The sequence below is a fragment of the Sebastes fasciatus genome, chromosome 2 (genome assembly GCF_043250625.1).
Source record: "Sebastes fasciatus isolate fSebFas1 chromosome 2, fSebFas1.pri, whole genome shotgun sequence".
Classification (NCBI taxonomy): domain Eukaryota; kingdom Metazoa; phylum Chordata; class Actinopteri; order Perciformes; family Sebastidae; genus Sebastes; species Sebastes fasciatus.
The window spans coordinates 16974429-16998769 of record NC_133796.1 but is presented as its reverse complement, the minus strand read 5'-3'; the positions used below and the strand labels follow the sequence as shown (position 1 = coordinate 16998769).

The window sequence follows — 24341 nt, the reverse complement described above, 5'->3', positions numbered from 1 at the left end:
TACAAGTTGAAATTGTAAAGAATGGTTCTATTAAGTTTATTTTGCCAATTGCTTCGGCTGGCTGCATCTCAAACTCTTGGTAGTGATGTTAATGGAGGAGGAGACGACTGTTAGAGAGGACCGGGGACTGTGCTTTTGCTGCTGGGAGGCCATGGATTGGGTTAGGTATTGCTGTGTTTTCACAAGTAAATGATGCAAGGCTTTTGGTGACTTTTGGTGGAAAACCGGCTTATGTAAAATACCTAATACCCAAACAAAAGTCACGTGTGATGTAGGTCTACTGAATTCACATTCAACATTCATATAACATTTATATGAGATGGAGTTTTCTTGTAAGTGATCAAACGTTATGTTTGTATTCAGTCTTTGCTAATCTGATTTTTAAAATGTTTTAAATGGTGCATTGCTTCTATCTATATTTCCTTGCTTTTAGTCTTCGTCTTTCTTGTCTTTGTTGGTGCATTGCTGCATTTGTTGCCGTGTTACCTCCATACTGACTGTCCATCAGCGGAACAGCATGAAATCAATGGCAGAATGTGATTCGCGCCACCCGGGTGCTCATGCGCACGCATGTGCATCCCTGTGCGTGCGCAGGATACAAACAAAACGGGGACTCACTCATAAAAACATTCTTCCAAGGCGCTACTAGTTGAGAAAATGTCCACAGGGTATCTTTAATCTCTGGTAGTCACAGTTCACAGAGAGTCTGCAGCTGTTGTGCCACACACATCACTTCTTAATCATAGAATTATGTTACAACCAAGAAACGTTAAGCCAGTACTCCTTTGATTTAGTATTGCAATTCCATAAAGTTTTGGGTCTTGTGAGAGATAGATGAAAAAAAAGACAGACCAAAATCAATGTAGCAGACCCTAGTGTAGGTCAAGCTACAAAAGCACTGGATCTTACACTTCCTTTAATGCAACTTGATTGTATCTTCCGTTGGACCCTCCCTGTCTGATAAACGCCCATGCCATTTGAATTCTATGCCAAGCCAACATACTGTAACCCTTAAAACATTATCAGGGTTATTCTCTCAGACTTGACAAAGCTCCCGCAGAATCACAGAAGACATAATACTACAGCTTTGACAGTACTCCTTTTGACGAGTAAATTGACTTGAACATGCACAGTAAAATTAGTGGAGCGCCCCTTTAAACCTACGGTAGGCAGAATGTTTTTTGGCATCATTGGGCAAAAAAATCCATAATAACCTTTCAGCATATTGTAATTCAAGTGTTATGAGAAAAAACTAGACTTCTGATCCTCCTTATGGCTCTCTTTTCAGGCTTTAAAAAATCGAGCTTGTGACGGGAGACTTTGGCCAATCACAGGTCATTTCAGAGAGAGAGCGTTCCTATTGGCTGTTCATTCAACGGAGGCAGCTGTCAATCACTCGCAAACTCCGATGAAACGGTCAAACTAGGCAGCGCTGATCAAATATGAATCAATATTCTGTTACTGTAATGCCTATTTCTCACCTCAAATGTTTTCAGAAACATCTGGTAGTGTACTGTTTAGCTGTAAAATGAGAAAGTTTGCTCCGGCTGGTGGGCGGTGCTTGGTATTTCCTCAGCTGATCTCAACATGGCTTGGAGCACAGGAGGACACAGAGGCACATGATTTTTGTTCAGATTACCTGTCTCATGCACTACTGTCAGGATGTAGTGACCGTTTTATAAAAATAACTTTGTTTTATCATATTCGCTCCAATTCTGCCCACTGCTGCTTTACGTTTTAGTTTCCTCCACTCTACATGCCCACTCTGTCTCAGTCTAACTGTTTCTCTCTTTGATCTTTTTCAAAGAAGTTGGGAAGACAGGTACATTTGAATGGCAGTTATGTAAGGGATAATGTACAGCAAGCCAACGCAAAGCGTAGGGGTGCCGCGTCACCCTGTCAGGGTTTATTTCACAACAGTGACCCGTTAGCTGTACATTATCCCACTTAGTACACTGCTCCTTACTTAAGAAATCAATCATTTGACACAAAAATGGTCCGCCAGAATCCGACATCAGAACTGCGTTCATAGCAACGGTCTGTTATACATAGCAACGGTCTGCTATGAAGAAATAACAGACCATAGAACACAGTGAATGACCTTATCAGAATCGAGTATTCAACAAAGCCGTGTAATAAACCGCGATAACCTTGTCGTGTCCATTTTCTTTTATCTCAAATTCCCCCTTTGGACAACATTCATATGATATTCTAATTCAGTTGAATTCACAGAGGATTGCTTTTTGAAGTACATGTTCTACAGAGTGCAGGCGTGACTGCATATTGATGCTTGTTTCATTTCTGCTTCACGCTGGGAGCATGTCCATGGAGAACACAAACTTTCTAGTCCTGTGTGCACAGATCACTGACTGCACACACCGAAGGTCTTTGAGGTGCTGCCACTCGTCTCTGCATTTCCCCCCTCTTTGTGCTCCGTCCAACAAAAGTAATGATGTCTTTGAGAACAGTTTCCCTTCCTGCCTCTCTAAAAGAGCTGTAGGCCAGCCGATAGCTCGCGTTAATACAAGGCTTTTATTGTAAACAGAGGTAAAGCCAACCGATAAGGCAGCATTAGAATTTAAATTGTTAACTGCCTGCTGGCCGTGATGACCGTCTGTGTATATTGAAGTTGTAAATCCATGAAATGTGAACTGCCACTCTGTGAGCTTCTCTGCTCTTGATTTGGGTTCATTGCATCTTTAGAAGTAAACAAAAACTTGAGCTGCCCATGCACATTGAAGAAAAAGCGTCTCCACAATTACATTGTCAATCATTATATCTGTAAACGATTGCTGTTGCTGAATGTTTTTATTGTTCCATGGAACTTCTGCAAGCTAGCTAATCCCATTCCCGTCTAAAATCTGAAATAATCAGAGTGAATTGGCCTCGAAGCTGGTAGTTCACTGAGACACAAATTACATGTACACATAAAATCAATGGAGGTACAAAAAAAAAAGAAGTAACATGTTGTAGTAGATTATCTGTGTTCCCACTTGCTCCTCTGTGGATTACCCAGAGGCCATCTGTGTTCCTTGCAGTGTTTGGTACCTGGGGGGCTTGTTGGAAACCAGGCCAACCCACATTTGTGTGCCTCACACTGCACCGACTCTCTTCTGCACCGGTATTTCAAAGCTGTCTGTGTACATCTCTCTCTCTCACACACACACGCACGCACGCACGCACTCTCTCTCTCTCTCTCTCTCTCTCTCTCTCTCTCTCTCTCTCTCTCTCTCTCTCTCTCTCTCTCTCTCTCTCTCTCTCATGGCTGTGTCCCCTCTGGTATATGGACAGCACATCAATGGGAACATTAAAGGTTACAAGGCTCGACAAAACGACACATTCACAACTCCAACCTGACACCCTTTGATCCTGCAGTCACACACACACACACACACGCTGACACACACACACACACACACACACACACACGCACACACACGAGCTGTCTATCTCACTCAGGCTTCCTCACACACACGAGCTGTGTCACACACCGTTATGACAAGAAATGGGAATTTAGAGGATTCTGCTCGTATTTTTTTAGGAAGAGATTTTGTAGTCAACCTTTCTAAAACTGTGATGTTTCCTGAGTATTTGGTAAATGTCACAGTTAAATATCAGACACATTAGATACAGCAGCAGCCTTTTATGGCCCATGACCCCATTTTTACATCCCACGATCGCACTTTGAGAGTTGTCCAAGTTATCATGAATTTGAGAAAAGCATCATTTGGTAATCTACTTTTAAGTAGGGCTATCAAAATTAAGTTCTTTAACGCATTAACGCAATCAGTTTTTTGGAGGTTGTAGCGGGCTCAGTTTTAAAGCTACAGTGATGATACAGGTATCATATGAACTGAGTAATCCCTTGGTGAGGACTTTGTGAGAAAACTGTTTTGGCCTTTTTCAAAGGGGTCTCTTGACCTCTGACCTCAAGATATGTGAATGGAAATGGGTTCTATGGGTACCCACGAGTCTCCCCTTTACAGACATGCTAAAACATCCCAAACATGCAGTTTTGGGCAAGTCATAGTCAAGTCTGACAGCTGTTGTTGCCTGTTGGACCTCAGTTTGCCATGTTATGATTTGAGCATATTTTGTACGCTAAATGCAGTACCTGTGAGGGTTTCTGGACAATAGTTGTCATTGTTTTGTGTTGTTAATTGATTTCCAATAATAAATATATACATACATTTGCATAAATCAGCATATTGTCCCACTCCCATGTTGATAAGAGTATGAAATACCTGACAAATCTTCCTTTAAGGTACATTTTGAACAGATATATGTGCAATTAATCGGGATTAACTATTTCAATCGATTGACAGCCTTCTTTTAAGTGAGGTTAAGATATAAGAAATAATGAACTATTGCGCTGTATATACTTGATGTTTTTTATTTAAAAATATCAATAGTCAAAATCAGTCCTAAAGATGTTCCATGACTGTATATCAAGCAACCTTGCCACTCCCATGGTTGTGAAACTGTGAGCTATACTTCACCTCAGCACAGTGCCCAGCAGTGATGTTTAAGTGTGAGGCACCGCCGGCGCTGGCCAGTCACACTTCAGCTTGATCTGTCAGCAGTGAACATTAAGTGAAAGGGCACACAGGCCTGTTTCCCTGAGAAAAATAAACCCATGAAATCATTATGTTGCCGTCCCGTGTTGCATGGCAGGATATTGCATTGCTTTGTGCCTTGTCATTCTGTTTGATATCTTAGAGAACATGATTACGCTCGGTCAGTGTGATTGTGTTGTTATGTAGGAGGATGGTTATTTGTCCTGTTGTTCCGCGCATTTGTGTGTCAATGCCGGTGTTAGTCTCTGGGCTTCCTTCTGCCAATTATTTTTCTCATCGTGTCTAATTATACAACAATCCGGTGTCTGTAGCCTCGACTCGTTTAATGCAGACGTGCTTGCTGGTGCACAGAGGCAGGCGTGTGTGTTTGTTGTTGGTTATAGGGATCCCGTGGTGTGCTGGGCTGGTTCTATTAGCGACACAAATTTACGCAGAGAATAGGATTTGAGGAAGAAAAATACATAAATAAAACAAAATGTTAACCACAGCCACACAGTGAAGAAACGGCACCGTAGCGTTTATAAATTAGAAGACCATGGCCTTTTGACCAATTATCCTCTACTACCCCATAGTTTCCCTCACAGCTACCCTCTGCCTAGTGAATCAAATAACACTTGTGCACAAATGAGCCGACCAGCTAAACCCATCCAGCCTTCATTTCTTTTTCCCTTCACACCGCCCAATCAGTTTTCAAGGTTCTCCTAATTATTTGTATTTACTCATTCAAAGAAGATCTCTCGCTCCGGGAGTAAATTGGAAAGCAAGTGGGAAAGAGGTGGTACTGCTATTGTGTTTCCCTCCCCTTTATGAATTGATTGAGCTCTCTATTTGGAGGACGGTGCGAGACGCAGGGAGAGAAACAGCTGGGAAAATATATTTAGGCTACTTTGTGAGAAAACACTTGTGCAAGTTTGTAGTGGTTAAGGACAAGAGCCAGGCTGTTTCTTCGGCCATAGCATGCCTGGTCAGTGTGGTAAAGGTCACACAGGCAGCTTAAGTGAAAACCTTTCCATCGATTCTTGAGTAATGTTTACAATAACCAAGCAGGGGTGTAAAAAAATATCGATACACATGACTATCGCCATATTGTGTTGCAATATTGTACTGTTTTCACTGTATCGACTTTTAATTAACCTTGGCCATGCCGGTTTTTGATCTTTCGGAGGTTGTAGCGGGCTCAGTTTTAAAGCTAGAATAAAGTTACTGGCATCACATGTGACTAGATTAACTTAAGGAATCAAGTGGTACCAACCATGTCACACTAGCTTGTTGCAAATAACGCTAAATAACGCTCCAAAGTTATGCTAAATTTTGGCGAAGAAAAACTGGCATGGCCATTTTCACAGGGGTCCCTTGACCTCTAACCTCAACATATGTGAATGAAAATGGGTTCAATGGATACCCGTAACTATCTCCTTTACAGACATAACCACTTTATGATAATGCCATGGAGTTTGGGGCAAAAACCATGCCGTTTTCTGCATGCAGTAGAAATTTGTTATTTTTTGCCTATTCCGAAATGGTGTATACTGGTGTGTTCTTCATAACTCTATGACAGTTTTCCTAAAATTAAATTTAAAAATCGCAACATATCGCCTTGCTTACAGTATCACAATTTATCGTACTTTATTGTATCGTTACCCCAGTATCATGATACGTATCTTATCGCCAGATTTTTGCAATACATGGATAGATGAGGAACATTTAAAGAATTATCAATTTCATCCGTCCTTCTTTATTTACCTTTAACTTGGCTTTTCATGATTATGCTACAGATGTGAACTGGAGAAATGACTTCACATGCACACACACAGTCATGCTGCTCCTTGTCCACGGCAATGAATAGGTTATTGGTATCTGCCCCATGAATTTCTGTTTGATACTTCAAACTGACGTCGCTGTTTGGCGATAACAGCAACACTTGCAGATTAAAACACAGGTAATGGAACGCCCCAGCAGTGCAGGATGTTTACCGAGGTGTTTGCTCTGCCACTCTCCAACTTTCATTTACTCAGAGTATATAAGGACTCGGGTCTGGCTTTTTTCCTCTGTGCGTCAGAGGACTGGGTTAATGGAACCCATTCTTATAGGTATAGCTTGATATATTTACACACAAATGGACAGCAGGTCTTTTCTGCCTGTTTGGTTAAATACTCTGTTGATACTCTGACGCAGCACATTGGTGTTAACAGATGGAGGTCTTAAAGTGCGACCAGTCGTGCATATTTGGCACCTCTCCATGCACGCACCTGCTCGCTCTCTTGTTATGTATACGGGCATATATGCAGTCACACCTGCTCCTGAATCTGTCTGGAATAACTTGAGGGTTAAGTGCCTTGCTCAGGGGCTAGTTGGCAGGTGTAGTAGAAAAAAATATGGCTATATGTGCGAGCCCACGCACCAATTTGTGCATAGGGCGCATTTCTGTAGAAACCACTTAACAGATCAAATGAGCCATTATTACTGTAGGATTGAAAATCCCCCAGAAATGATTAAACAGCAAGCACTTTGGCTATCATATTTAAAATTAAACATTACAAAGCGCCAAAGTCTGCAGTTAAAGCCAGTAACGGCTACAGTCGTCATGAGAGTTGCCTCTGTTGTTATTTTGGAGCAACAAAGTTTCCTTGTTTATTTGCTCTTTCCCTCCTCATATTCCATACAGAATACGCTTGGCTTTTGATTAGCTGGGTGCCTTGGCACACCACAGTAATTAGGCTGTCAGTCAAAACCAGATGGCTGGTGGCTAAGATGGGGAAGTCGCCTGGAAAGTTTTCAGACGAGTCTCCGGTTTGGTTTTGTTGTTGTGGGTCCACAAATGATTTTAGGATAGGAACGCAACTTCTAAATACTACTACTACTACTACCTGCGTACCGGGCTGTTTCTTTAGTTCATGTTTCAGCATAATGTCTATTTAAAAGGCAGTGCCACTTAATTCATGAGCTCTTTTATGTTCAGTCTGAAAAGAAAGAGTTTCATCATCACACTTCTTTTTGTTTAAATGTAAAACGACTGGGAAAACAGCAATTGCTTTAGTACTTACTGTAGTAATTTAATTTAGGCAAGAAATACTCATCTTTTATTTGTTTAAAGGAACAGTGTGTAACATTTAGGGCAATCTATTGGCAGAAATGGATGTGAATGTTTTCTTTAGTGTATCACCTTATAATAAAAATCATTGTGTTTTCGTTACCTTAGAATGAGCCGTTTATATCTACATAGTGAGCGGGTCTTCTTCACGGAGTCCGCTATGTTGCACCACCATGTTTCTACAATAGCCCAGAACGGACAAATCAAAATCTGTTAACTTTTTCTGCTTTGGGCCGGAGTCGGTAACGTTACTTGCTCCCATCGCCGCAGCTCTCTCTCTCTTGCTTCACCACTCACTCACTCCAGAGGCTCTAGAGAGGGTCATTCGTGTTTTCGCCTTGGCAACCGTAGCAATCCTATACGCGTGCCACACAGGACAAGTTGTACTCTGCAACCTCATCGCTAGATACTGCCAGATCCTACACACTGTTCGTTTAAGTCAAAGTGTTGTTCGAGCAGGGCACTGGATGTGTTTTTGACTCATCAGATATATTGAATATTGTATCATGTATAGTATACTCACTCAACATTCATCTGTCTCTTTTTCTGCTCGCTAAACAGATTATGTTTGAAGGAATTCGAGGCCTGAGTTTCGAAGGGGATATCGCCATTGACGACGTGTCCATCACCGTAGGAAAGTGCAAGCAGGAGAACACTGTAGCCAGCGCAGGTAAGACAGGTAAGATAGACATAGAGACACAAGGAAGCATCTGTGATTAACTGCCCCCCCCCCACTCCCACTAAACACACACACACACACATAATGTCTGCGTCCAGGTGCATTCGGGTGAACTGAAATAAGGAGGCATTACGATTCGTAAAGGTCTAAAAAGTGTTTTTGTTTTCAGCAGACACGCCAATAAAGCAGCTGAAACAGAGCTGAGTTGAACTGAATTGATTTAAACTGTAAAGAAATAAATTGAGGGGCAGCAGAGAAGTGAATTACTGGAGAGACATGATTTTCAAAGGAGCAAGAGAAAGAGAGCTAAACTTCTTCTTTAGTGCTTCAGAAGTGTGGGAATATGGCGCAGAGAGAGAATGCTGTTGTGTGGGGGCTGTACGATGACAAGTGGACACCACAGGGCACCGGCACGGAGGCGATTTGGAAGCCTCGTCGTCATTTGCGGTCCCTCCTCTGCCTCTATGGCTTTATTTTACTTCGCATTCCCCTCTATCTTTTCATCCTCGAAGTTTCCACACCACACTCCCGCTGCCTCCTCCACACCCACCTTCATTATATCCTGTCTCTTTCCCTCTTACTGCACCTTCTGTTCTCCATTAGCCATCCACCCTTTGTTATCCGTATACCTCTGCACGCTGCTTTTCATCTATAAAAGCTACTGTTATTTACTCTTTAGAGACACAGAGAGAAAGTGTGTAATGATACGGATTTAGAGGAAAATGAATGAAGGAGAATGAGTGAGACAGGGAGGGAAAGAGTGACACGTCTGGATCCAATGGTGGCTAGGCATCAGTCCACCAGGAGAGTTGTTTTACTCCATAAACTGAACACAATTTCTCCACACCCCTCATGCGGACATGCTTGACAAGTCATACCAAGCTATCTGCCCATAAATAGAATACCATATTACTATTTTATTACTTTTAAATACCGTTGTGATGGTCCACTCTGCCTTGAGGGTGAACCAGAGAGGAAAACAAGTGAGTTACGGCAATGTAAGCATGTGGAGAGAGACTCAAATAGCCTAAAGGGTAAGGGTGTGGAAAGGAGACAGAAATAGTGAAAAAGGTCAAAGACGGAGAGTGACCGAAAGTATGTGTAGGTGTGAGTGTGTGAGTGTGTGTGAGAGAGAGAGAGAGAGAGAGAGAGAGAGAGAGAGAGAGAGAGAGAGAGAGAGAGAGAGAGAGAGAGAGAGAGAGAGAGAGAGAGGAAATAGTTGGAGAGAGAAACAGGTCCAAGAACTAAAAGAAGAAAGAGAATATGAAACTAAAACCTGCCAGCAATTTAGCTCCAGTAAGAGCTGCCCTCTGCCAGCCAAGATGTGCATTCAAACATGCACGCACGCACACACACACACACACAGGCACATAAACATCATTAAATTCTCATAATAGCCTTCATTGCATTGTCTCTGTCTACAGACATCCACAACAACAGCTAGTTGGCACCGTTCTCTTATTGCACACTGTCATTGCTGTTAGGTGAAATGGGGCCACTTTGAAACTGAACAAGAATCAAATGTTTATTCTACCATAGTAATGTTCATTACTATGGTAGAATACACAACTGATCTTTTAACGGTTGTTCAGCCAGTTCATTTTGGCATTAGCCGCTGTATACTGGACTCACTTTTACTGAAAAGTGTTCCTACCATTTAATATGTAATTTGTGACATAATTTGCCTACTGATTTTAAGTGAAATTTTAGTAGTTATGTCAATTTTGTTCATATTGTATAACATGACAAATCACACGAATGGCTTTACCATCTGTTCAGCATACAACACCCTCAATTCAGATAAAGAAAAACACCTTTTAATGTGGAAAAAAGGGGAAAACCTCAGGTAGAGCAACATAGCGGGCACTTCCAGGAAGACCAAACATGCAACATATGTCATGTGTATGGCATTGTACCAAGATAAACTGGATTTTATGCAGCAACATGTAGTGAGAACCTGCATTGTCTTGTTCACTTCTTCTATTGTTGGAATCTACTACAAAGAAACCATTAGAGCCATGGAAACAAGACATAACAGCAAAAGATGAGTGAGTGAATTATTAACATCCGACTTTTACCTTCGCTAACCCCCAGTTGTGAGACGTCTGTGTATGTGTGCAATCTCGCACATATGCGCATGTAAAGACACAGGCGGATGGAGTGAATAATGGATGAAGGTGTAAACAGGAAGAGGAAAGCTCTTGAGCTCAGCTCTCCGAGTGTGTGCGTGTGTGTCCTGCAGGTTTGGTGCAGGCAGAAACATACAGTGCAGACAGATGGGTAATTATCAGGCAGGCGACTGAAGAGTCTTCGCCACTGAAAGACACACAAATGCTTCTGTGTTGAGTGCAGATTTTGCCACCATGGAGTTTATGAGGTAAAATGGGGGGGGGGGGGGGGGGGGGGGGGGGGGGGGGGGGGGGGGGGGGGGGGGGGGGGGAGGGGGGGGGGGGGGGGGGGGGGGGGGGGGGGGGGGGGGGGGGGGGGGGGGGGGGGGGAGGGGGGGGGGGGGGGGGGGGGGGGGGGGGGGGGGGGGGGGGGGGGGGGGGTTCATTTGAGATGGAACCAAAGTTCTTGGGTAAGGCTGTCTTCATACAAGTATAGGTGTTTGTATAGATGTATGTAGGTAGGTAGGTAGATATGATAGATAGATAGATAGATAGATAGATAGATAGATAGATAGATAGATAGATAGATAGATAGATAGATAGATATGGCATCTTTACATGCTTTAATGTTCAAAAAACATTATTTTTCTCATCCTGTCTGTCTGAATATACCTGTATTCATCCTGTCTGAAACGCTCCGTTTTAGCGCCTGTCTCTTTAAGACCCCCCTCCCGAAAAAGCCCAGTCTGCTCTGATTGGCTTGCGAGAAAATATGGCGCACCTTTGCAAAGGTAGTTCTCAAGCTGTGGGAGATATATTCTAATGAGCCTACAAGTCACATAGGAAGTAGGGGTGTAAATCACCAGTTTAATCACGATACGATTTTATATTGATTCTTTGGACGATGATACGATATTTGCCGATATCACAGTCTGCCACGATTTAGATTTGATTCATTTTAGAGGCCTGCAATCGATATGAGACAATAATATTATATGCCCAATTAACACAATCAGTTATATTTAGATCAACTCACAAAAAGCAATTAAAATATGATTTGACAGTTTTATTACTGGGCTCTTCCAGGCATTTACATGAAAAACAATCTATTCTTTTTAGTAAAAAGAATAACAATTGACCTCCTGTTGTTGGAGGTCTGGTTGCTGGTTGAAGTTGGTGAGCGGCTTGTCAATAAAACGACAATAGCTGGTCCACCTTAAAGGTCATCCCACCTTAAATGAGCCTGAGCTGAAGTTGTTGCTAACTTCAGGGCTAACCCCCTTCACTTTAACCAGCAGGTAGCGAGCAAGAGACAGGAACTTGGCTTGTGTCTTGAGGAGTTGTAGCACTTATTCACGACAAATTAACTGTAACTTAAACACACTGGACCGCTAGGTTCACAGCTATAAGGTTACTGCTACTCATCGTCACACACACACACGCTCTTTTTCTCTCGTCCGACCGGACACTTGCTAACGTTACGCAGCTAGCACCGCTTGCTAATGCCATTAGCACTGTTTGGATGTTTAGGAACGAGGCAAAGAACGTATATTGTATTATATTATACTCTTTGAATGAGGTGCGCTTGGACGGAAATGGTGAAACAGACGTGTCACAGGAATCAAGATCCAGAATGCGATCCAGATCGATGGATCGTTGTACCCCTAATAGGAAGAGGAGCCAAATCTGAATGGCTTGTTGAATCACGTTTTCTGATGTAGACAGCCCACAAAATATTTTCATATGTCCCCTTTAAAACAGACATGCATGGGGAGCGCGTTTGAATACACAAGTACAAAGCAGCACATCCCCTCAATAGAAGCTTTGATCAGCAAACTGTCATATGGCTAGGTGTGTGTGTGCGTGCAGGTGAGCCTGGCAGCATCACCCAGCTGAAACATCACACGTGTCACACATACACCCACACACTGCATACATACTCGCTGACACATGTACATTATGCATCCATCCGAGAGTCTTTTCAGTTCAGACTGTATATGTAAGCACATATATATATACACACACACAGGGCTGCTCACAAATACACTGACAACTGTAGTCTGTGCATTCACACACTCACATGCACACACACTTACTTCAGGTTAACTTTATGCACGCACAGGGTACTGTTATCCTACGGTCCTCCACAGATGAAGGATGATTGCCTCTGACATGTTTGGTGCAACTCCGCCTGCATAATAAATCACAGAGCTCTACCTGGCTCAGTTGTGTGTGTTCAGAGAGGATGTGGTGGAAAGTGAGCTTGTCTCATACTGTTTTACTTTTTACTATATTCTCTTTTTTGAGTTTCCTCCTCGGGTCTTTATTGCTGTTCTATCACGTTGATCCCCTGCATCATATTGTGGGAACTTTCCAATTGGGTGAAAGCAGGAGGGATACAAAATTAATTCTGATCTTAATCTATTGTATTTACACATAACCAGCTCCAATTTAAACCAGGAAGTAGCTCTGCAAGATCTAATAGGCATTGACATTGACAGTTTGGGTCGTTCATTTTAAATGTTTTGCTACTTGTGATCTTCGGCTGCCCACACTAAATGATTTTCAAATCTTAACAGATTTTGAAAATGTAAGAGACCCCACACAATGACATTTATGTTAAATGTAACAGTTTTGTTCCTATAGTGTGTGGAGAGCAAAAGTTTGGCCAAAACAGCACACCACACTAACACACACACACACACTAACAGATTCCATTAGCCCCCGGCTAAACAAAACGGAAATCTTGCAGGAAGAATTAGCGATGCACAACTTTGTACGGAAAATTCACGAAGGATGGATGAAGTCATGGAGACATGTTAAATAAACACTTGTGTTGTTGCCACAAATGGACAATTTGGTCCTCTACTTCTGAGGTCCATCTTACTACTACTCGATGCTACGCGTTTTGCATTAGATCATGCTTTAGCGGTCGCCATGATGCCGGTTGTTGTACTTCCGCTTCAGTCAGCTTGGTTCTCTATTAGCTATCGTTCATTCCCATGCAACTGCATCATCGGCTGTCCTCGGGGTTCCCCACACACACAACAAGATATCCGATCGCAATATTGTAATAATATGTTTAATATTTACCATTTGCCAGGATGGACTTCTGAGCCGATCAGGGATGTAAAAAACACTCTTAACATACGTCACACCACAGAGATATCTAGAAAGATAATCTTTAAAGCCATCAAAAAATCGGAGCTTTGCTGATGATCGCTGGGAGGGGGAAAATCGGGCCCAAAATCTGCTTTCTCATGTAGTGTGTACCCGCCATTAGTCAATTAGTCAATTTGGTCTTAGTCGACTAAGATTTCTTGAGTCGATTAGTCGTTTTTTATGCATTTTTCATGCTGAATGACTTATTTCCAAGAAACTTATGAGCACATCTCTGGTACACACACGATTTAAAGTGGTGTTTTTGTGTGATTCTTTGTGGAGAAACTCAGTTTTACAGATCTGTTGATTAAATCAACTAATTTATTTGTCGACAAAATCATGAGTGTTAGTCAACTAAGTATTTCTTTGGTTGAGGACAGCCCTAGTGCGATCGTTTTGATATTGCTAAATAAACAGACAGTGATTTTTTTTTGTTGGCTGCAGCACAAAGAAGCAGGTTTATAGGGCTCAGATTTATGTGAGTGGATTAAAATGCCTGTGCACTGTCCCTACTATGACATACATGGAACAGCCACCACATACACACATGCACCGACACACGCAAATACATTGTACACCCCCACAGTAATCCATTATCTTTCTAACTCCATTTTAATACAATGACAAGACAGATAGATGTATGATGTATAGACTGGTATCACTTGCACACAGAAAGAGAGAGAGAAAGCATGAATTAGGATGGGTAAAAGGAAAGACAGATAGACAGAGGTGTAAAACACCATGTTCCACTTGAATTTGTTGCCCGTAAACTATAGGAATGTTTGTGTATGTGTGTGTGGGAGTGTGTGTGTGCGTACGGATCAAAGCTTTATTATAAACATTGATTTTCTGCCTGGAGGACGGACCCTTGATATGAAATCATATTGATCTTTTTAATACAATACCTACTTTTTATTTATGAAACTCTGTCTTTGAGCAGCATGCATGTGTAATTTGCTGCTGCATTTTTCTAACGCCGTGTATAAAAGAGAGAGTACACTGTATGTAGGTAAAAGAAGAGTGTTTGTGTGCACTGCTTGTGTGGGACAGTAAGATTTTAACAAAAAAGAAAATAAATAGGAAATCTTAGATGATCTCATGTATACAGCTGGCAGTTAGTCTTATCAGTAAAAAGGTTCTGAACAATCAAATCACTTAGAAGATGTGTGCACTGCATCTGCTAACTGTGCATAAACAAGAACAGCCTGCAGGGAAAAAAATCGAAGAAAAACAATCCATCACATATTGGTGATGATGACATCAATTGTAACTTCTTTTTCTCATTAAAATCTCAACGCTGTCATGATAAAGTGTAGAATCTCAACGGTGAATCTCTGTTTCAATAACTTGTTTACTCATCCGCCCCCTCATTCTTGGTTCTGTCTCTCTCGCCGTCCTTCCGTCAACTCTTCCTTTCTTCCATGACGGTCTCTCGCTTTTCTCCACATGAAGTCATAAAACACATCCATTTTTCCACAACCCTCCTCCTGCTTTCAACATTGGTAACATGGTTCGGTGTTGTTCAAATGATGCTTCTTGTCACACAGAAGACAACTCTAAACTCTGTGTCACACCAGGGCGTTTTCATTGCATATGCCTCTGGATTCAGCCTCAGGCTTAAAGATCGCCTGAGGCCAAAGTGATAAATGTATATATGTAGTTATCTGCCAAGCCTGTGGTTAATGTGATCTCAAGGGTAGCCTGTTATTTATAAAATGCAGTCTACAGGGGATAAAGAAAGAAATTACATGTAATATTTACACCTTTCACAGACCGTAGGAAAACAGGCAGTACGAGCTGATCTGAGGTCTGCTATCAATCTGCTGTCTATTAGAGTCGGCTGTCAATCGCTCGCGAACTCCGACCAAACGGTCAAACTAGGCGGCACTGATCAAATATTAATCAATATTATGTTACGTTAATGCCTATATCTTGCCTCAAATGTTTTCAGAATCATCTTGTAGTGCACGGTTTAGCTGTCAAATGAGTTAGTTGTAAAATGAGAGTTTGTGACGCCACCGTCATTTTCAAATCTGGTAAAGGAACGCCAAGTTCTGGTCACGTGACCAGAGTACAGCCAATAGGAACGCTCTCTCAATGAAATGACCTGTGATTGGTCAAAGTCTCTCGTCACTGGCTAGATTTTTTAAAGACTGAAAACAGAGCCATGATGAGGTGGAGAAGTCTAGTTATCCCTGAGAACACTTGATTTACAATATGCTGAAAGGTTATTATGGAATTTTTGCCCAATGATGCCAAAATATACTGCCTACTGCCACTTAAGAGCCATATTACATTCTGGGTTTTCAATAAAACATTTTCTGAAATGCTAACAAATAAAAAAAAAAATTAAAATTACTTTAAAAAGGGACACGCATTATGGGCTACTCCTATAATGGTACTATAACTTTAACTGATCAAACTGTGATGACGTGTTCGAATTCAAAATGAATTTATTAATATTCAGGGATCGTGCTCACTGTGCGCTCTCGCTGCATGTCTCTCCTCTCTGCCTCGCTGCTGCAGACTGGGGCTGCTCGAGTCATCCAATCTATCTACGATAAAAGGACGTCTGTCATCTTATTAATCGTGACGTTCTTTCGCCACAAATGATTGAATCCCATCGACTGTAAATGTAAGTGCGTTCGTCTCTCTCTTGCACACGCATCTTGTCATTTACGTATAGAAAAACTTTTTTTTACATTTTATGTTAAGTGAAAGGACTATAGTCGTTGCGATACGGTTTGTTATGAATCAGTGAGCTGGTCAGCAGCCTCGATGGATATTCTGGCAGATACCTAAATGACCGTATCATTGGCATACATTTGACAGCCAACCCCAGTATACCTCTCAGGTAGCACATGTGAAATGTAACGTCAGCCAGCAATAAAAAGCGATCTTTTTTCCTGCATTTTCTTAAAAGAATACATTATGAGTAGAAATAAATTAATTGATGTCTGTGATTGTGCGGTACACCTGTAATTATAGAAGTATATCACAAAAACGTGTCGGGTGGAGGGTGAGTCACTGGTCAGTGGGAACTTTCCTATAAAACCTTTTAAAGCCATGAATGAACAGCAGAACCTGGCATCAATGTGTCTGTAAGTATTAATGTATGAAGTACTAAGACGACTGTTTTTTTTTTTTGTCTGTTTCCATAGTTCTGATCGGTGGATCACACTCGCTCCCATTGGCCAGCTGGCTGACCTTTGGCTTCTCCTGCTTCCTGTCGCTACTCTACAGATGATGAGCACTTCCTGTTACACCACCTGTCTGTAGTGACAGACACTGCCCTGACTCGCGCTCTTATACTTCTCTCTCTACCCTGCCTGTCCTTTCCTCTTCTTACCTGTCTCCCTAACTGTCTCCACTCGACGTCTTTCTATCCTTCATGCATCCATTTCATCCTTCTTGCTTAGATAAATGGAAACACGGAGTCTTTGTCTAGTTTCTCCTCCTCTGCTTTCTTTGAACATTTCCTCTCAGACACTCAGTATAACCAACTGATGCGCATATTGTATTTAAGGTGAACATACTCAGTGATCTTTGACATTCTCTCCTCTATTAATCTGATTAGATTCACTTTATCCATGTCAGCGTGTCACTTTGTCGCCTTTTCCTCTCCGTCATCAACCTTCTTCATCCGTACACGCACCCTCTCATGTATCTCCACTCCTCTGAACCGCAATCCCCAACAGCCCCTCCACCCTATTCCCCAGACACACCAAAGTGTCGGACACTCTACCAAAGATGACAAAGGACCTGAGGGAATAAAATGAGGGAACAGAGATTCCAGGAGGAAAGTGAAAGAGAGAGAGAGAGAGAGAAAGTGGGTAAAATCCTTCTTTTTCACACAGACAGTCTCCCTTCCGTCCCAACCTTTGAGACAAATGGGAGCTACTGAAAGACAAAGAGACAGAAAAAAAACTGATGAATGAATAAACAAATGAATGCTGAGGAAAGGACGTACCAGAACCAGAGGATAAAAGAAGTGTGCTCCTGGTAGCCTCTCTGCTTGCCCTCTGCTTGCCACAAGAGACGAACCTCAGTGCGGATTATACGTGTACATTTATCTCTATATATATTAAATATAACAAAGTTTAAACTAAAACACAACTAGGACAGTGGAGGACTTTACAAAGTGAAATTAAAGAAGCACAACGTTTATACAACCTCTGCTGTTCCTTTGGGTTTTATTCTACTTATTATGTGATGTTGCAAATTTGTCAGACCTATTCAATGTTTTTGATATTTTGCTTTCTTGTTTTGTTTATGGCGTTACAAGGGTCAAGGGCAATGGGTAATAAAGTATTATATTAATATTTATGAAGAAGAAGAAGAGGATATGATTTGTGATCCAGAACCTGAATTGAGCTTGACGAAGGAAATGCAAGGATGACCCAAGCCACCTGGATAGAAACCTCAACTTTTCCTCTCACATGCAGCACTGAACACACACTCAGACACGTACAAACACATAGTTTTCTTTGCTGACATCACAGCGAGGCCCTCAGCTCAGCCTCTGCATCAAATACATGTCTCATCTGTGAAGGACGCAGAAGGAAAACCATGGATGGTAGATGCAACTTTCACTTTTCTGCTCCCTCACCATGAACCTCCCATCACTGGACTCAGATGTCCGGATTGATCAACCACAACAGAATATCTGGACATGTCTCTAATGAAGAGGAAAACATGGTGTTGTACGGGAGGGCAGAAAGGAGCCTGGAGGGAGTTCACTTCTTCCTCCACAGGTTATTGAATGTCATGTATGAATTTACACTTCTTTCACACGAGTGAAAGATGGAAAAGATTGTCAGTATCTGGCGGGTGTGCAGCGCGGATTGCATATCAGATTCTCTGTCATTGTTTAATTAACGTTGAATGTCTGTAAGTGTAAACCGTTTTTTCATAATCACATAGATATGATTGTTAAAGTTAAGCAATACTCATATCTATAGATCTATATACAATAGTTTATGATTGCGTTTAAGGTGGCAGTTCAGCCTGCAGAAAACACATCGTAATGGGTACTTCTCTCATGGTTTGTTTTCTTATTACCATTCATAAAGTTCCATAATTAAAGCTGTAGCTATTTTAATCATTCAGGGGGTAGATAGTATGTTTGCATTTTGCTGCATCATGCTTCAAGTTATCTCGAGAAAGCTCCACATTCACCAGTCACCTTGCTCCAGTAACTGATCTACTTGTGTATCTGCTTCATTACCATGTGCATTACATGTGAATCATGTGAACAGCTGATGTACTGTTGTCTGTGTCATGTCACGTTGATTTGATCATTTCATTTTTTGTTAGTTTTTCTTTTCTTTATTGTGGTCGGTACAAATTGTATTATTGATTGATTTATAATCATAAATAGTACAGAAATAATGTGCCTATTTGACTTGCCCAGTCTGCTGTGAGCGGCGATTTCCATGTTAAGCTGGCGCTGATGGTTACTTTATGTGTAGAACATCATACTGTATCATTGCCAGCTTCTAGCTCACACAAAGCTGTGCAACACCTTTTCCTAACTGGACACAATGCAAGCAAGCGAACATCAGATTTTTCCCAATGAAGATGTCCTAACCTGCTCCGTGCGTCAACAAACAGTTTGAGCGACGTGTCGCTTGTTTAAAAAAAACGCTCGCCCTAGCTCAATTTACTGTATGCGTTTATCTATTTATCTGTTTCACGCACCTGATCCAACTTTCAATTTTTATTGGTCAAATTCGACGCCGACAGTAACTGACATAAATCTATATCTATGTAATAGAGAGTGACATCGCTCGTAGTATATCTGGGCAATTTTTTAGCGCTCCATTCACCAGAGTTCGCTCGCTCGCTGTATGTTAGGAAGAGGTGTAAGGCATGTTGGACAAATACGTGAAGCTCCACTGACAGTAGTGTATTATAAGAACATGGAAGACCTTTGAAACCTACTGTAGGCAAACTGTCCTGTATCTTAGCTTTACAGTATCTCTGTCATCATACATTTACTTTGGTACAATGGGTGCACCCTGATGGCACGTTGTTCCTGAATGATACAAACTATTTTAAAAGTGAATTTGAGTTACTTGCTTTCTTGTAAATGTAGCTTGGTCATTCTGCAATCATATACTCTAAAGCTAAGCTGAAAATATTTTCAACTTATTTTTTATAATGCCCCTGTTATTTTCCCAAAACACAGCATAGCAAAACGTGTTTGTTTTTATCTCCAATTCCACCGGCTCATTTGGCTTAAAGGGTATTGGCTACATGCTGTATTTATATCAGCTTAAGTTGTACATGAGTGTCATTATTCAGCACTAAAGCAGCACACTGTGGGTCAGTGCATTACCCATCTAGTACTAAATACATTTTAGAAATATCATTAAGCATTGATGTGCATGGCATTTCATTGTGCTAACTGTCAAATCATTCCTCATATTGCCTCATATTTCAACGGCAGTAGTAACGGGGGAAACCCTACCATTGTCATCATTGCATTTGAACATGCGACAGCTGCGAGGTTAACAGGCAGAATATTGTGGAAATCTTATGATGTATTGTCTGTAACCTTTGTTATATTTCCCAAACTGACACACAAAAACACTTTGGTTGTGTTTTGGCTTTTTATGACAATTTATAGCTCAAGTTTAAAGTGGAAGATGTTGCATTATTTCACCCATTTTAGAGCAAAGCAAGTGGTTGAACAAAGCATAACAAATAATCCAACCCATTGATGAGCTTTGTTGTTATCATTGTGTTGACATATTGTCACTTTTTACCATTGAGTATTAAAGTATGTGACATGTGGCGATATGGCAAGGTGGGAAAGTAACTGGTACTGTATCCATTGACTCCTGTATGATGGTTTTGTTTTTTTTTTCGAAAAATTAATCAACAACATTCTTCCAAACTGGCACACTACAGTCGACTCATCGTAAGCAGTGCTTGATTCCCAGTAGCCCAAATGGGAAACATTGTTTTCAAGAGAATGTAAATCAAGCGAGTGTCATTGTTTTGGTTTTAATATAAACCATGTTAATAATGGTTTAGTAATTGACATTTCACAATATTTAGGGTGTAGTCACACCTGTAGCAACATTCATTTTGCTCATGCAGTATTTAGGACAGATACAAAGTGAGGTTTGCATATATCTTCCATAATAAAATCACATGCTGAAAGTATAACTTATAATTCAATTTATATTTATTATTTCAGTAGAAAATAACAGAAACATGTGCTTCATTTGTTTCAAAATAACATCTGTCAATAAAATTAAAATTAAAAAAGCAAAGAAATCGAAAGCTTTTGTTGATAATAAGAATATCTGTCCTAGGTGGCATGCTTTGGTAGCAAACAAACAAACAAACTGATCGTCATACAGTGCTGTGTCAAGCACAGTGGGATGTGTAGCGCAACAGAAATATCATGAATCTGACATATTTGACCCCTAACGTTTGAACCGAACTCAATTACAATAAAATTATTTCCTGTGTTTTAACCTGTAATGTGATGGATTGCCCAAAAGTAAAAAGCACTTACTGTACGTCGGCTACACTGACAGCACCTCCAGATTTAACTTAAATGATTTCAGATCCAGTTTTGAACAATTTTGATAAAGACAAACCAAAGATAAGACAACCAGCTTAATGTTTACCACATTAATTATGACCCAAACAGTTTGACTTTCTCTTATCAGGTAGATGCCACAGTAAATCAATTTAGTATCTGAAGACAAGTCTATTCCAAAATGTGACATTTATTTATTTCAGTTACAGCTCTCTAATGTAGGTTAAGTCAGTGCTCTGTGTCGTCTTACCAAAAAGATTGGGATCTTGTAATTGCAATTTGGTCATTTCCACTTCCTGTTAGCAACATGCCCATTTATCTGTTTACCGAGCCTCTGTAGAGCTGCACATGTACACATACACAATAACAACAACTGGAATGACAAACTGACTGTTAATCGTCCACCTACTGTATACTGTCTTTACATGTCTTGAACAGATTTTACTGAGCTGCGAGAGGCTGACTGGAACGACTCAGCCTCTGTCCCCTCCTTAACTGCAAAAGCTGCCAATACACTGAGCAACACTGCGTGGCAATAGATCGATTATTCCTCCTGGCAGCAGTAATAAAAGGAGGTACATGTTCAAAAGTTATTTTCTTTTTTGTGGGAAATAATACAATGTGAAACAATCAGTGTCTGGTAACACTCCCGGGTAATGCTTCCCTGTGATGTTACTTAAAACCTTATGAGGGTATTACAGCCTTTGGTTTACAGACTGGAATGACCTTTCCCACAAAACGCTGTGACCCTTGTCCTGGTTTCCCAAAAAAAAGGTTAAAACGGTGGATTTGTTTTAGGAAAATATTAGATTGAGTATGTTTTAAAATGCAACCTTCTGATCGACGTGTCGCACACACCTTGCAAGTCCACAACTAACTGAATCCCAGTGCTCCAGTGGACTTTTTGACATTTGATCAACACACATGACTGTGTCTCTGTGCCGTGTTGTGTGGCATCAAACCAAGCAGCGTCAAAGTGACGAGCCTTAAAACCTTATAAATGACTTTTTTAGGACCCATCTGACTATTGTAACTCACTGTGACAAGCATTGTCTACGCATTAAAAGTACATTTTGGGAAACAGTGCATCGGTCACAGTGATAGTACACATGCTGGCTGTCAGGTTTTATGTCATACACCGGTCTGTGTTGATCCATTTTGGAACAAAATATGTGAAATGCACCTTTAATGGGAAGAAAAGGGAGAGGGGTATCAAACAGTGCTGGGTGTTGTATATCTCTGTCATGTACTGAAGTATTTTAGAGGGAAAATATATTTGAAATATGACTCTGAAAGGTATAAATAAACATTAATGAAACAAAAAGGTTTAGTTAGTATCGTTTGTTGCTGGAGTTGGTCTTGTATGAAAGGGGAATATGCGTTTCAGTAATTCTTTCTCTGGCAGAGAGTTAAATGAGAAGATCAATATCACTTTCATGTCTGTACACAAAATATAAAGCTGCAGCCAGTTAGCTTAAGGGGTAACTTAATTTTAATTAATTGTAATTTGTCAACTTGGAGCCTGTTTTCCCATGTTTTTGTGTCTAGTTGAGTATTGGTCCAGTATTGAGGGATAACGTTGGAACCAGCAGCTGCAAAATGAGCTGCGAGGGCAATAAAAGTGCTTGTTTTTGCCCCTGACATGTTCAGATTGTTATTATAAGTGTCTGACAACATTATGGAAAGAACCCGTCAGAGAAATAAATAATTTTTCTGAACTTTCGCTCTATCCGGTCTGTTTGTCATTGTGTCCAAGTCCCGCTCAAGGAGAAGTCTCATTGTGAAATCTCAATATCTGTATACTGTGGTTCAGATGAATACGGACGGCCATCGAATTCAAAGACCTCGTCCACATTGTTAAAATCATCCAAATATTCAACCATGACATTGAAAATCTTTTAGATAACACTAAGCTATGCTTTCAGGTCACCTCGGCAGATTTCACAACGAGACTTCTCCTTGAGCGAGACTCTTTCCATGTCATACACTTATAATAACAATCGGAGCCTGTCATGGCAAAAACAAGCGTTACTTGTTTCACCATGTCCGGCTAACGTTAGGCAGTTGAGAACTTCTTCCCAAACTCATAGACACCGTTGTCCAACGTAACGCTGCATAGAAAGTAAAGGAAAAAGTAGAAAATTGTACACTTGTTAGGACAACCTGCATTCAAATGTGCGCGTATTGTAGGGAGACGCCACTACAGTGATACTGACTTGTTTACTTCCGGTACCTCCACGTATTCGTGTACACAGACATTAAATAGCTGTAGGACGTGTATGTGACTTACTGCACCCCTGGCAAAGTGTTTCAAATCAGTGCTCACACTTAGGCAGACTGCCTGGTGCGATCTTTGTTACTAGAAAATACATCACAACAGTAGGGGGGTAATTACAGAAGAGTTAACAGGTGCCTAAAGATACTAATTACTACACACACACATCATGTGTTATTAATAGAGCAACATGTTTGGACTTCTTAACAAAATATGCACAAGTAGTACACAGATTACATAACTTTAACCATGTGTGTTTCATCAAAGTAGACATGCAAACTTCACTTGTGTTTTGACTTAGATAAGAGTAGATAATGATATTACATTGAAGCATTTCTTTAATAGTTTTGTTTTCATGTATTTCGTCCCGACGTGACCCTCGAAGCCCTGTGTTCCGAGTGGACGTGATGGATTGTACATGTCGTAGACGCAACATACACAAGCAATTAATGAGAATCCTCAGGAACTAATAAATTGCTAAACAAATTTCAGCACTTGCTCGCTAATGACTTTACTGCCAAGGCTGCCAGCTCATGCATGTCTAATTTGTGAGCTGTGTGTAAATGAACTCACACCAATGGCTTTCTCTCATCTTTCAGCACCTCGGCGTAGGATGCCACCACAAAGTCATACCGTCACAACGCATACAGTAATCGGAACTCATTTACACTCCAAGGGCGCGTGATTATCTTCTCACTCGCATTGACATTATCGCCGTCTCTAAATAGGTTTCACAATTGCTTTCTGTTTCTCCCCATTTGTTTTTGTCTTTTCCCCCTCAGCCTTTTGTAATTTTTCTTCCATCAGTGTCTCCCATTTCTGTTCCATCGCAACTAAAATAGATACAGAGAGTATAAATAACCTGTCTGGTTCTGACCTTCTTGTAACAGG

The 24341-nt window shown here is 41.0% G+C and overlaps 1 protein-coding gene across 2 annotated transcripts in view; it reads left to right on the top strand.

Annotated features, from left to right (window-relative positions):
• The window catches only part of mdga1 (MAM domain containing glycosylphosphatidylinositol anchor 1), a 210525-nt gene extending 188026 nt beyond the window's left edge, over window positions 1-22499 (top strand). The window contains exons 17-18 of one of the 2 annotated variants that reach the window (XM_074612095.1): window positions 8230-8338; window positions 16779-22499. In XM_074612095.1, the coding sequence (XP_074468196.1) occupies window positions 8230-8338; window positions 16779-16864 (195 nt within the window). In that variant the 3' untranslated portion in view covers window positions 16865-22499. Of the gene's footprint in view, window positions 1-8229; window positions 8348-16778 lie in introns of both variants that reach the window. The other variant, XM_074612086.1, reaches the window with a different exon arrangement.
• Window positions 22500-24341: the final 1842 nt, after the last annotated feature.